This window comes from Delphinapterus leucas, chromosome 18 (assembly GCF_059928025.1).
Source record: "Delphinapterus leucas isolate spDelLeu-1000000601 "Yukka" chromosome 18, BTC_Dleu_Yukka2, whole genome shotgun sequence".
Classification (NCBI taxonomy): domain Eukaryota; kingdom Metazoa; phylum Chordata; class Mammalia; order Artiodactyla; family Monodontidae; genus Delphinapterus; species Delphinapterus leucas.
This window is the reverse complement of record NC_143146.1, coordinates 54412176-54425686: the sequence shown is the minus strand read 5'-3', so window position 1 is coordinate 54425686 and position 13511 is coordinate 54412176. Positions and strand designations below refer to the sequence as shown.

At 41.6% G+C, this 13511-nt stretch overlaps 1 protein-coding gene and 1 long non-coding RNA gene across 4 annotated transcripts in view; one reads left to right on the top strand and one right to left on the bottom strand.

Moving 5' to 3' along the window:
• Positions 1-13511, top strand: part of VWA8 (von Willebrand factor A domain containing 8) — a 364128-nt gene that overhangs the window by 315965 nt on the left and 34652 nt on the right. For all 3 annotated transcript variants that reach the window (XR_016388682.1, XM_022574923.2, XM_022574922.2), the window contains exon 40: positions 1923-2031. Coding sequence is in view for 2 of the 3 variants with exons in the window: in XM_022574923.2 (XP_022430631.1) it covers positions 1923-2031 (109 nt within the window). In the remaining variant the exon portion in view is untranslated. The remainder of the gene's footprint in view (positions 1-1922; positions 2032-13511) is intronic.
• On the bottom strand, positions 4427-7906 carry LOC111175362 (uncharacterized). Its single transcript, XR_016388683.1, has 3 exons — positions 6845-7906; positions 5736-6244; positions 4427-4986 (listed from the first exon to the last, which is right to left on the bottom strand). It is a non-coding gene; the product is annotated as an uncharacterized LOC111175362 (long non-coding RNA).

The window sequence follows — 13511 nt, the reverse complement described above, 5'->3', positions numbered from 1 at the left end:
CCAGGGTTTGTGCTGGTACTGGAGATTCTAAGAAAAAATAAGACATGTTCCTTACCCCAGAGGATTAGAAGAGAAAAAGTGAGAGCACCTCACATGTAGTAAAGGTATTTTTCATTAAATTTTTGGCTCAGGTATACACACACGTGTGTGTACATGCATTTTTGTTTACTGGATCTCAATATAAAGCTTATTTCCTACTGTGGAAAATAAAGTTTGAAAAACACTATGATAGGGCAAAATAGACATATGTATTAAAAGCAATGAAGTTTATAGGTTCCATAGCAGATAACTGTGGAAGATATGTGAAAGAGAATGATCATGAAGGGATTGAGCCAGACTTCATAGGATGTAAACTTTGAGCTGGGTCTTGACACCTGAGGTGGCATTAGCTAACCCAGCCAGGTGGTAGGGCAGGAATTGCATATCTGCCCTCATGGTCTAAGCCTAACATTATGTGATTCTAATAAGCCTTTAGTGCTCTGCCCTGTGATGGATGGATTCTTCCCAGCGCTTGGCCAGGCAGGGAGGAATAGAGACCATTCATCCTCATTGAGCATTTGGGGGTTCTGTTCCAGCCCAAGGCAATAAAACTATACTCCTGATAAGAGTTTCAGCTCTACACCTAGAAACCATATCTCCAACATCGTGTACATGCACGCACACACACACACACACACACACACACACACACAGAGAGCAGCTTAGAATACTGTGCTGTGGTTAGGCTTTTGAGATATGCATTCATCATTCCCTGTCCTAGTATTAGTACCCTTTACATTTATAGAAATTTGTAGAAATGTGTATTATGGATAGAACACTGTAAAACCTTCTACTTATAATTAGTTTAAGGTGCTGCATTTTAAATAATTGAGTCTTATTTGTATTTCAGTCACTCATATCAATTTATTTTGAGCATCTGTTATGCTAGGGATCATGGTAGGCACCATGCAGATAAAGATGAGAAAGACTAAAGGAGCAAAGAGTTCAGTTGGGGAGACAGGAAGCAGACAACTATAGCATAGGTAGCAATGCTCTGACAGAGAAAAGCATGAAGTGATTCGAGAGCACAGAAGACAAATCTGAAGATCAGAGCAGGCTTCCTGGAGGAGGTGACCATTGATATGAGCCTTGAAGAGTTCATGGAAGTTAGTACGCAAAGAAGCAGGGAAAGGCACTCTGGGTGGGAGAGAAGCCCATGCAGGGGCTCAGGGACAAGGGCACACAGTGGGTTGAGGAAACTGCAAGCGGGCTGGCAGGGCTGCAGCAGAAGCAAAGAATGAAAAATGGTAAAAAGGAGCGCTGTCCTGGGAGGACAGAATTTCAATGCCACAATAATATTAAAACACAATTATCCTATTAAAAGTACACAGTCAATTTCAGAAAACTCCTATATTTTACATAGCAACACATTTATTTACATTCTCTGGGCCTGAACTGTTATCATGATCAACCAAATATATGTCCTTGGTCTTAAAAAGCAACCCATGGGATCTCTCTAGGAATCTGCCACACGAACTGACCATCTGCCAGCATCATGACACGTGTTTGGGATACAGCAGCAGTGTGCTACAGAGCTGGGTCATACTGGCTCATATGAGCCAACTGCACATTTCTTCCTAACTCAGTGCTCAGGGGCCTCACTACTGATAGCTTAACATCAGCCACCACAGAAATCAACAAACACTACAAATCAGGGCTGCTTTTTCCTCTGCAGGGCGACTTACCCATTTCCTAGGGCATCACTGCACACACATTCCTCTCTTTTGAAACATGAGCTGGAGACATCACTTCTTGCTTTTTTTCCTCAAAGGCCTCCTGAGTTACCGAGGAGTTTGCTACAGTTCTTAGCAGTAGATGAATGGAAGTAAAAGATGCACAGGTACAGGCTTTCAGCTGTTGTCTTTTTTGCCCTCTGATTTTAGGTTAAAGGAGATCCAAATGAGTGAATATGATGCTGCAACCTATAAAAGGTTTTCAGGGGCTGTTCGACGGCAGGTGCACTCCCTCCGAATTATCCTGGATAATTTACAGGTAATCAACATGTATGGGCCAAGAAAATAATCTGGGCCCCAAACTAGACCCACCCCAAAGCTATTGGAGAAAGTTATCTGAACCCTAATCAGCCAGTCCAAAAATATTAGTCAATGCCAAAATGTTTGCATAAAACTGTGGGTCACTCTATGGCTTTCTTAGTTCAATTTGTCAGGTAAAAATATTTGACCTCACCTTTCCTCCTGTCCAGGAAGCAGTAATTTAACCAGTGGCTCTAAAAGGCATCAGACTTCCTGATTCTCCTCATCTAGATCTGAGTGTCCCATCTCTACTAGAAATCCACAGATAGAATTCTCTCCCTACACATCATTTTGTTGTGAATGACTCTCCCAGGCAATGACAGGAACATTTTGGATCATCCAAGCTGTGCATTCCCTATGCACCCTGACTCCTCCTCCCCTGGTCCCCACATTGCCAGCCTCTTTGCAGTTTCATAGGCTAGTCGTCTCAGAACTAGTTCATGTTGCTATTGCCCCTAAAAATATTAAGAGGCTTCAGTATTTCTTTTTTTTAATATTAAGTTGTTTTTGCATTTGATTTATAAGATAAACACCTCATGACAGAGTCTGTAAAAAGCATGTCTGTATTATCTGTGATAACAGAGACTAATAAGACATTTAGCATTATTAATAAGATTTCAGAGGATAAATTTTAAGTGAACAAACTGCTTTCGAATCCATTAGAAGCATAAGATGCTTCAATATTTCTTAAGCAAAGATTTGTTATTTGGAGATTTTACACTTAAGATTGTGTCCTGACCAATTTGCACAGATAATTAAGGAAGGGCTAAGTATTCTGAAAAATCACAAATTATGTAAGATTGTTTTGCCTGAAGAGCGAGAGAAGCCACATTTCAGGGGAGAAGGGGCAGGGTTAGGAGCCAGGCTGTGGTGTGCTTCTCCGTTCTACTCTGGAATCTTCTGTCCTTTCCTTTGAAGTCCATGGCCTTCAGTTATGCCCTTTCCCTCTTTGGTTCTTTTGGGGGGAAGTTTTATTATTATTTGCTAGTTATTGGAGGTAAGAAGTTTTCATTATGCACTTTTAATCTACCATTTCAACCTCAAACTCTGAGAAAGCCTTATTTCTAAATAGATCTAAACTACATCAGGAGATTAGGAAAAGCTACATCACTTCCAAAGGGTAAGGAAGGAGAAAGGTCTTTATAATGATTAACTAGATGCCTAATTTCAAAATCTAGGGAGTGTAAGACTTAAGTCGTTTGCTTTAAAAAAATCCATATACAGTTATTTAAGATAAAACAGCGTAAGATTTTATATAAATTATGTGAACAACATAACATTGAATGATTGGATTTTCTTCCATAGTCACTCACTTAAAAAGTACTCATTTCCCTGAACACTGAGGGCAACTTCTGGGTGAGCTCTGAGCTCCAGGTCAAGAGAGTAGGCAAATAAGACCCCAAATGAGTGGTTCACAGGAGATGAGGGTTATGGGAGGTATGGTGCTGGTACTAAGACTGAGGAGTGAGTATAGTCCTGTCATTCGTTCATTTCTTAAGTTCTTGATGGGATAGAAAAATAAAATGCAGGGCTCCCCTAGTGGCACAGTGGTTAAGAATCTGCCTGCCAATGCAGGGGACACAGGTTCGAGCCCTGGTCTGGGAAGATTCCCACATGCTGCGGAGCAACTAAGCCTGTGCACCACAACTACTGAAGCCCGGGCGCCTAGAGCCTGTGCTCCGCAACAAGAGAAGCCACCTCAATGAGAAGCCCGCACACCGCAACGAAGAGTAGCCCCCGCTCGCCACAACCAGAGAGAGCCCGCACGCAGCAACAAAGACCCAACGCAGCCATAAATAAATAAATTTATTAAAAAGAGAAAAGAAAAAGAAAATGCAGTCCCTGCCCTCAAAGAAGGAACTTAAAGAAGACAAGCAAACAGTTTCCTAAGGTCTATAGAGAAGTATGTGCATGATTCTATGGGATGAATGAGAAAAGGCTTCACCGAGGATGCAATGCTTGAGTTCACTCTTAAAAGATGCTGAGGAATTTTCCAGGTGGTTGAGGAGTGAGGGCATTCCAGACACAGGACACGGCACATACAAGTGCACAGAGGCATGAGAGAGCACAGTGAGTTCAGAGAATAGCACGTTATGCAGTGTGACTGAGAAGACCGTGTTCGTGGTGGGGGACAAATGGCAAGGGAGAAGGCTGGCACAATTGTAAGGACCAGATCGTGATCTGGCCCTGGATGCCGTGCGAACTTGCACACAACATTGGGTTTCACCCGGTGGACAAACAGGCCATTGGAGGATTCACAGTACTAGGAAGAGATACAAGAATACATTTTTATTTTATTTTATTTTAATTTTAATTTTATCTGCATTTATTTTTTGCAGCATTTATTCCCGGGCCATAAGTTTTTGTTTCTTCTGGGATATCTTTTTCTTTGGGGCAACCTCCTCTTCTGGTTTAGGAACAATCTGTTCTTATTCAGTAAGGATCATCTCAATGTGGCACGGAGAGCTCATGTATGGGTTGATCCGACCATGAGCTCTATAAGTCCTGCGCCACATCTTGGGGGCTTTGTTCACCTGGATGTGCTCAATGACCAGAGAATCTACATCTAAGCCCTTAAGTTCAGCATTACTCTCTGCATTTTTGAGCATGTGCAGTAAAAATTCAGCACTCTTTTTGGGCCACCGACCCTGCATCCAGCCCCACTGTTTGGCCTGGGCACACCTACCAACTCCACCATTGTAGCGACGGAATGGCACACACTGCTTCTTTAAAGTGACATCCTTCAGATACTTGGTGGCTTTTCAGATATGCATACCCTTAATGGCCTGGGCTGTTTCACGAGTGTTCTTAAAGTGAACACAAAGATTTGAACCTCTCGACTTGCATGATTTTGTGGGATCTTCTGGGTCAAGTGAATAGCGAACCTTTTTTAGAGGTCACCTCAGGCCGCTAACTGGAAAAGGAAGAAGAATACATTTTTAATTGAAGGAATCAAAATCCTCATCTGGTATCAGTTAATATCTTGATTGATATTCATTGGGCACCATGCTGTAGTTACTTTTACAAACATCAATGCATTTAATCCTCACATCAACCCTTTAAGATAAATGATACTATGTTTACAAATCAGCCAAAGGAAGAAAAGTCAGGCCCAATGCTGTGACTCCTTAAAGTAGGACACCAGTTATGCCTGGGTTAGGATTAGGGTTAACATTAAGGAATGACTCTTCTGGGAAACACCACAGCAATGAGACCAGTATCAGAAAACCATGTTTAGTTTTGCTTCCAGCTTGCAAAGAGAGAAATGCAAGAAAATTGTGAAGGACTCAAAGAAAGGCAGCAGATAAGACTAAATAGATGGAAAAGATTTTTTTTTCTGGAACCAAAAAAAAAAAAAAATCTGTAAAGGTATTAGGGTTAATAACTTTCTAAATACCCTCAAATAGAGTAACTAATTGCCCCAGGGAAGTTTTCATTCTCTTCTCCCCTGGAAATCTGAAAAAGAGAAAACAGGCTTACATAATGGCAAGGAAGAGCTTTAAGATATAAGGGAATAGAAGTAATTTAATCCTTAAATGAGTACCTAAAATGGATATGGAACTTGCATCTCTAGAAATCTTTACAGATAACACCAGCATTTTAATAGCAGCAAGCATTTATTGAGCAATTACCACGTGCCAGTTATTCTACTAAATGCCTTACGTTATCAGCAGCATCATCAAGATCTCTTCCATCGTCATCAACACCAACATCATCGTCATCGTCCTCCTCCGTAGTGGCTCATAATGCCAGCTCTGGAGCCAGACAGCCTGGGTTCTGTAAAATGGGAAAAACAGATAGAAGGCAGTTATTGAGATTAACTAGGATGATTTGTCTTTTTTTTTTTTTTTTTTGCGGTACGCGGGCCTCTCACTGCTGTGGCCTCTCCCGTTGCGGCGCACAGGCTCCAGACGCTCAGGCTCAGCGGCCATGGCTCACGGGCCCAGCCACTCCGCGGCACGTGGGATCTTCCCAGCAGGGCTCGAACCCATGTCCCCTGCATCGGCAGGCGGACTCTCAACCACGGCGCCACCAGGGAAGCCCCGGATGATTTGTCTTGTAGGAGCAGATATCAATGGTGCCATAACAGGCTCAAGGGCAGTCAGAGCAGAGACAGCATTGTGGGACCCCCGCCATGCCCTCCAGTTTCCTTCTTTTATGTTTTCTTCTTCCTTAAAAGAAAAATTAAATTTATTTGTGATTTTTTAAAAAAAAGATGAAGATGATACGCATAAACCCCTTAAAACAGTGCCTAGCATATAGCATTCTCTACAGAAGAATTAGCTCCATCATTGCCTTCATTGCACTTGCTAATAGTCATCAACCTGGACTGCAGGCCCCCAGTCAAGTACTTTACATTCATTGTGCTATTTAGTCCTTACAATAACCAGTCAGTATTATTTTCTACATTCGATCGATAAAGAGACTGCGCCACATAACTCATCTCAATTCTCAACAATCTTACGAAATACAGATATTTTGTCATGGGTCCCTGTGGCTAGCGAAGCAGGTGTCTGAGCCCGAAGCCCACATTCCTATGATCTCTTAAGCCTGTTACCTTCTTCCAACTCTACAACTCTGTGAAAAGTATAACTTTCACATATACTCTTAAAACATTTTGCATCGTTATCCAAATGCCAACACAGGACCCTCATCTGGTATTAGTTAATGTCTTGGTTTAGTATTCATTGGGCGCCAAGCTATAGTTACTTTTACAAACATTGCATTTAATCTTCACATCAACCCTTTAATATAAATGATGTTTTATTTACCAGATCAGCCAAAGGAAGAAAAGTCAGACCCACTGCTGTGACTTCTTAAGTAATTTCAAGTGTTTCTCTTATCGAATCTTCTTTTTTTTTTTTTTTTTTTTAATCCAGGGTGTTACTCTCAAGTGGGGCTTCTGAAGTCCTCAATTTGGAAAGATAGTGCCAGCTGCAAACAGCCGCTGGCCAAGGATAGACAGGACCTCATGTGGAATGTGAATCCTTAGATTGCAACAAAAACAGGAAGGCCTGGATTTGGTCACCTTTTGGCCATCTCCTGCCAGTCCTGTGTGGTTCTGATTGACGAATAACATCCAGCTGTCTTGAGGTTATTGTGTAATCCCAGTAACAATGGGTGTTTCCTCAGTGATCAGCACAAAGTCAGGCCAGGAACTGGCAAATCATCCTTCGGGGTGACTTTGAAAGCACGGCTTCAAGCCCATGCATTGAGAGGCTGGGCTGAGATCCGAGGAAAGGGAACATCTTGCCGCCCGTGTCAGCACTGCTTCCGCATGTGCCTCTGTTGCATCACGGGTCACTCTTCTCAATTAAGACAGCTGTCATCAGTGACCTTCCTTTGCTTCTGGACTGGATTCTTCATGGGATATCATAGAGTCCCGGTGATTGGACCTTTTATGAATCAGTAGCAAGAGTTTTCTCATTAGAATAATAGGGTCTATAATAACTTCAATTATACTCGGTTCAGAATCTGAATCTCTGATTCCAGCTTTCCCTAACAATAGAAAATATCCATTTCTACAAAATGCCACTGATTTTAATCATATCTTCTCTCCAGTGTTTTTTCTAATCTACAATCAGTAATTTCATTCTCAGGCTAAACTAAACTAGCCTTTTTCTGATTGCTTTGCCTAGCGTGATATCTCCATGAACCAACAATTACGTTCCTTTTTTTTTCCTCTAGTGGTTCAAAATGAGCTTGTGTTCAGATAAATGATGTTTGTGAACACTGATGTGTGACGTGCACTGTGCTTGGCACTGAGGGCACAAAGATTAATAAGATATTGTCTCTGTACTCACAGAGGTATTAACTTCAAGAGGTGGGGAAGACAGGCACCTGCACAGATAATTTCTGTTTAATATGTAAGCGTCTAGGTAGAGGAATGAACGGTATGCAGTGGATGCCCAGAGGAAGGGGATTCTAGGATAGATTTTGAAGGAAAGAATCCATGACCTGAGTCTTGAAGGACGCACGAATATTAACCAGACAAAGAAGGGTGAAAACAATGCCCAGCAGAGGGCACAGCACAGACAAAGGCCTGACACTGTGGTCTCAGGTGTGAGCTGAGGTCCGGCCAAGGGCAGGATACCACTCAGTGTGAGATGCAAAAGGCTTTGAGGCTGGGAGGCAGGTTGGTGCCAGGTAAGGAATTTTATTCTGAGCCCCTACTTTGCTGTATGTAAAGAATGGAAAGCATTTCCGCATTCGCTTTGTTTAATCTATAGTAACTGTGTTTCACCCAGTGGACATTTACTGAATATCTACTTTGCCTAAGAGTTCTTGCCTTCAACAGCTAACCTTCTAGTGAAGAAGACACGTTTAGTTGTAAGAGAAGACACAACATGGTAGATGCCACAGAATGGTTTTTAACAGAGCGCTATGGTTATGTAGACAGATGTGCGAGCAACTTCTAGGTTGGGCAGTTAGGGAAAGACTCACAGAGGAAATGTCGTTTGAGCTGGACCAAGAAGGATGAGTATGGTTTCAATTGGCAACTCTTCTAAGGATGCAGATGGGAAGATGGTCTTGACCAGAGCTTCTCAAACCTTCTCTGGAGAGGGGCCAGGTTTTTTTTTCAACTGATCACAGACGAATTTTTCTTTTTTTAACCTTTTTTTTTTAAGGTCAGTCTTTCAAACACATTGTTAATTGGGAAAATAATGCCTTCATGTTTGTGTTTCTCTAACATTCAAGTAGCAAATTTAGTGGCTCCTAAGGAAGCTTATTTCTATAGTAGCTCAGTAGATTGTTCCCAGTAACTCCTTACAAAGACTACCTTGTTCTTCAACTCTCTTTTCCTTTTCACGGACTAATATTTTAATAAAATAAAATAGAAATGAATTACTGAAAAAATGATATAAAAAATAACATACGAAATACAAGCCCATATTATTTAATATTAGATTCAACAAACATAAAATTACTTTGTCAAATTGCCGTATAAGTTTCTAAATGATTACTGTCAACTTCTGTGACCTGTTTCATCACAGACCAGCAACAAGTGTTCACACACCAAAGGCAATCTGGGTAGCTCTAGTCAAGACAGAAGAAACCTGTGAGCAGGGGACAAACACTACAAAGAATACAAGGCTGTTCAGAGAATGGCAAACAGTCCAGCGTGACTAGAGTTCAGAGTTTGGGGACGGGCTTGTGGGCAGGGAGTAATAGGAGAGAAAACTAGAGAGAAGGTGAATCCATGCTGACTGTCTTTTGTAATCAGTAAGGAGCATGGACGTGACTGAGAAAGGGAGTGGTGTGGTTTTATCTTCTTTAAGAAGTTTCATAATCGTGGAGTTAGTAAGTCTTAGAGGAGAGAGAGGTGGAAGAAGCCAGGAAATTATAACATTACTTCAGTTATTCAGTTAAGAAGTGATAGGAACCCAAACCAGGGTAATTGAAGTGAAAATGCAAAGGATGAGACAGTTGGGAGGTATGACCAGAAGACAGTGACTGATGGAACATGGAGTGAAGGGGATGGTGAGGTCTTCAAGCCCTAGGGGACAGAAATAAGGAACACAGGAAGAGGAGAGGCTTGTGGAGAAAGCAGATGTTTGGTTTGGCTGTTATTATGTTTTCTCACCACTGGGACACCTATGGAAAACTGTCAGACAAGCATGGTATTTGAAGATTTTAAGATATGACTCGAGTTCAAGAGCAAGGTTAGGACCAGATAGGCTTACGTATCTGTATAGATATGTCTGTATTTTTATGGTCATCTGTATAGAGAAATGGCCCAAACCAAGAGGGAAGAGGTGTTGATGACGGTGAGGGTATAGAGCAAAGAGGGGGAAAGGTGAAGATGGGCCTGTCAAGGAACATCTGCATTTCTGGGGAGAGGAGTAAAATGCTAGCTACTTTTTCTTAGCACACGAATGGCTCGTCACTTAGCACGTGGCATCAGTGGCCATGAGAGGACAGCATCAGCCGAGCACAGCCTAGAAGTACAGTCCTGACTTCCAGGCTGCGTGAGCAAAGACATCGAGCTCAATCTTTGCCGGGTGACCATTAAAAGGATTAAAATACTAAAAAGCTGTAAACAGGACAAAAAATAGCATTCTTAGCAAGTAAGTACAGGAGACCACAAATCACATTAACATCTCTTGCTTGGAGAGGCAGGGAGTAGAAGAGAGAACCCTAGAGCTGGTGAGAAGCAGATCACTTGACCTCCATGTTGTCACTGCCAAGCAGCAGCATTTGAAAGCAGCAGCTCTGAGGAGCAGTGGAGGGGTGGAGAGGTCTAGGCTTTATGCAGTGGCATAAAGCGACAAGCTGGAAAGGCAGTAACTCTGGGAAAGGGGCCAGACCAGCCTCAACTTATACTTGGCTTGAAGACCAGATCAAACAAATGCCAAATGGCCCCATTGCAATGGCTTTTCCAAACAAAATAAGAAATGATGTGGAGATGAAGTTCTCATGCTGTGACTGTCCATAGTTCCAACTCCTTCCCTGCAGAGCTCTTGAGCTAGTAGTATAGCTTTGCTTCAACTACTAACACCAGTCTAAAATCTTCAAGGAGAATTCTAATAATAACAAAGTGGAGAATCCATCCAATCTGTTGCTGAACAGTTTTGAACAGCCATCCTATCATCCAAGAATGAGGACACAAAAAAATAAGATGAGCTCTATGAAATAATTCTGCAGTGAGGCAGAATAATAGAAATTCCAGATGTAGAAGAAGAAGATGCTGATAGGCTAGAATATTTTCTTCAGAAAACATCACATTTTTAGAAAACATCTGCTTTGTGTTCTCAAAATTCAAAGAAACCTGAAGTATGTGAAATAAGGAAAGACTAGAAGAAAACTACAGGTGCAGTGCCAAAGCTGAAATCTACATTAAAAGTAGAAAGGACAGACTCAATCCAGTCTTAAGTACTAATGTGAAAGGAAAACTTGAATTGTTATTCCATACTGAAGAGGTAAAAACTATGAGAAAGCTGGTCAACAAAAGCAGAGCAGAGAGCGAACACATAGAGCCATGAGCCATACCAACATGTACAACAGTACTTGGCCCATGGTAAGTGCTCGGTAAATATATGTTGTACCAACGATATTCCCGAAGAAGCCACCAAAAAGCACGCATAAACAAAAATTCAAGTAATAGTAAAAGAAAACTGTGCTGAGCCAAAGACAGGCTTAAGTCAATGGATCAAAAGACCTTTACTGAGTACCAGGCAAAGTTAATGAGAAGAGATAAGCACCTCGCCACAGCCTCATGGAATTTTAACATTTCAAAAACAAAGAAAATAAGAATGTAAAAAAAAAGAAAAAGAAAATATCCTAAAAGCATACAGGCAGACAAAAAATAAGCTATTGGGCTTCCCTGGTGGCGCAGTGGTTGAGAGTCCGCCTGCCGATGCAGGGGACACGGGTTCGTGCCCCGGTCCGGGAAGATCCCACATGCCGCAGAGCGGCTGGGCCCGTGAGCCTTGGCCGCTGAGCCTGCGCGTCCGGAGCCTGTGCTCCACAACGAGAGAGGCCACAGCAGTGAGAGGCCCGTGTACCGGAAAAAAAAAAAAAACTAAGCTATTGTCCAAGAAAGAAAAATTCATCTTACATTAATTGTCCCTGAAACATTGAACACCAAAGATCGTGAAACAACGTCTGCAGGATCTGGGGGGAGAAAAGTTGTAACCCAAGAATTCTCTACTCAGCCGAAGTACAAAGGTGACAGACATTTTCAGATATTCAGAGACTTAAAATATATGTCACTTAAGTATCCTTTTGAAAATAATTTTGAAGTAAATATGTATACACACATGTGTACACACACATCTCTACATACATATGTGTAAATATTCCAGCCAGTTAAGAGAGGAATCAAATTCCTTAAGAATGGGAAACCTGTGGTATAAAAGGACCAGCAATGAGTATTGGAAGCAGTTAAACACAGAATCAGATCTAAATAATTGTGGTAAATATGTTTAAAAGAAAACTCAAATATCAAGAATAATGTTTTTAAAGATACACAGTATAAAAATAGTACATTTAAAAATAATAAACAGGGCCTAAATTCCCATATTGTCTCAAAAATTAAACAAAAATCAGTGGTTGATATCAAGAAACAGAAGGTTTGTATTGAGGTGGATGGACCTAGAGTCTGTCCTACAGAGTGAAGTAAGTCAGAAAGAGAAAAACAAATACCGTATGCTAACACATATATATGGAATCTAAGAGAAAAAAAAAAAAGGTCATGAAGAACCTAGGGGCAAGATGGGAATAAAGACACAGACCTACTAGAGAATGGACTTGAGGATATGGGGAGGGGGAAGGGTAAGCTGTGACAAAGTGAGAGAGTGGCATGGACATATATACACTACCAAACGTAAACTAGATAGCTAGTGGGAAGCAGCCGCATAGCACAGGGAGATCAGCTCGGTGCTTTGTGATCACCTACAGGGGTGGGATATGGAGGGCGGGAAGGAGGGAGACGCAAGAGGGAAGAGATATGGGAACATATGTATATGTATAACTGATTCACTTTGTTATAAAGCAGAAACTAACACACCATTGTAAAGCAATTATACTCCAATAAAGATGTTAAAAAAATAATAATAAATAAATAAATATTAAAAAACAAAGAAACAGAAGGAAGCAAAAAGTGGGATAATGCATATTACATATGAGAGCGACAAATACTATTCCATTCCTGAAGATGATTAGAGAAATTGAAGTTAAGCCAGGCTTTTTACTGAATGCTATGTATTGCTGAAGTAATGCCAGCAACATTAAGACATTTTTAAAATAAATTTATTTTATTTTATTTATTTATTTTTGGCTGCGTTGGGTCTTCGTTGCTGTGCGCAGGCTTTCCCTAGTTGTGGCGAGCAGGGGCTACTCTTCGTTTTGGTGCACGGGTTTCTCATTGCGGTGGCTTCTCTTGTTGCGGAGCACGGGCTCTAGATCGCAGGCTCAGTAGTTGTGGCTCGCGGGCTTAGTTGCTCCACATAAGCCAGGCTTTTTAAAAACTTAATTATGCTGATTTTTTTTATTGTATTTCTTGCAAGTTATGACATGTTTTTATAAATATTCCTGATTATTTTGCGGAGAGGGGACTGCAAGGGGCAAGAGTAGAAGCAGGGGGACCATTGCAGTGGTCCAGGTGGGAGGAAATGACAATTGACCTAGGGATGACTTGGACACAGTAACATATGGTCGGAAACCACCGGAAGTTGAGAGGCTTTGCCAGTGGTCCAGGTGCGAGATGTGAGGGAAAGAGCGGTCAAAGATGATCCCCAGGTATGTGGCCTGAACAGCTGAAAGAATGGGGTTGCCCTGTTGCCTTTCGTTGAGAGAACTTGGGGAGAGCGGGCGATGGGCTCTAAGGCTCAGTTTTGAACTGTTAAGTTTAAAATGCCTGTTATACATGCTCACTGATATGTGTAGTTCCCAGCTCCTTTGAAGTACAAAATATCTAATTCTTGAAGGAAAGATGTG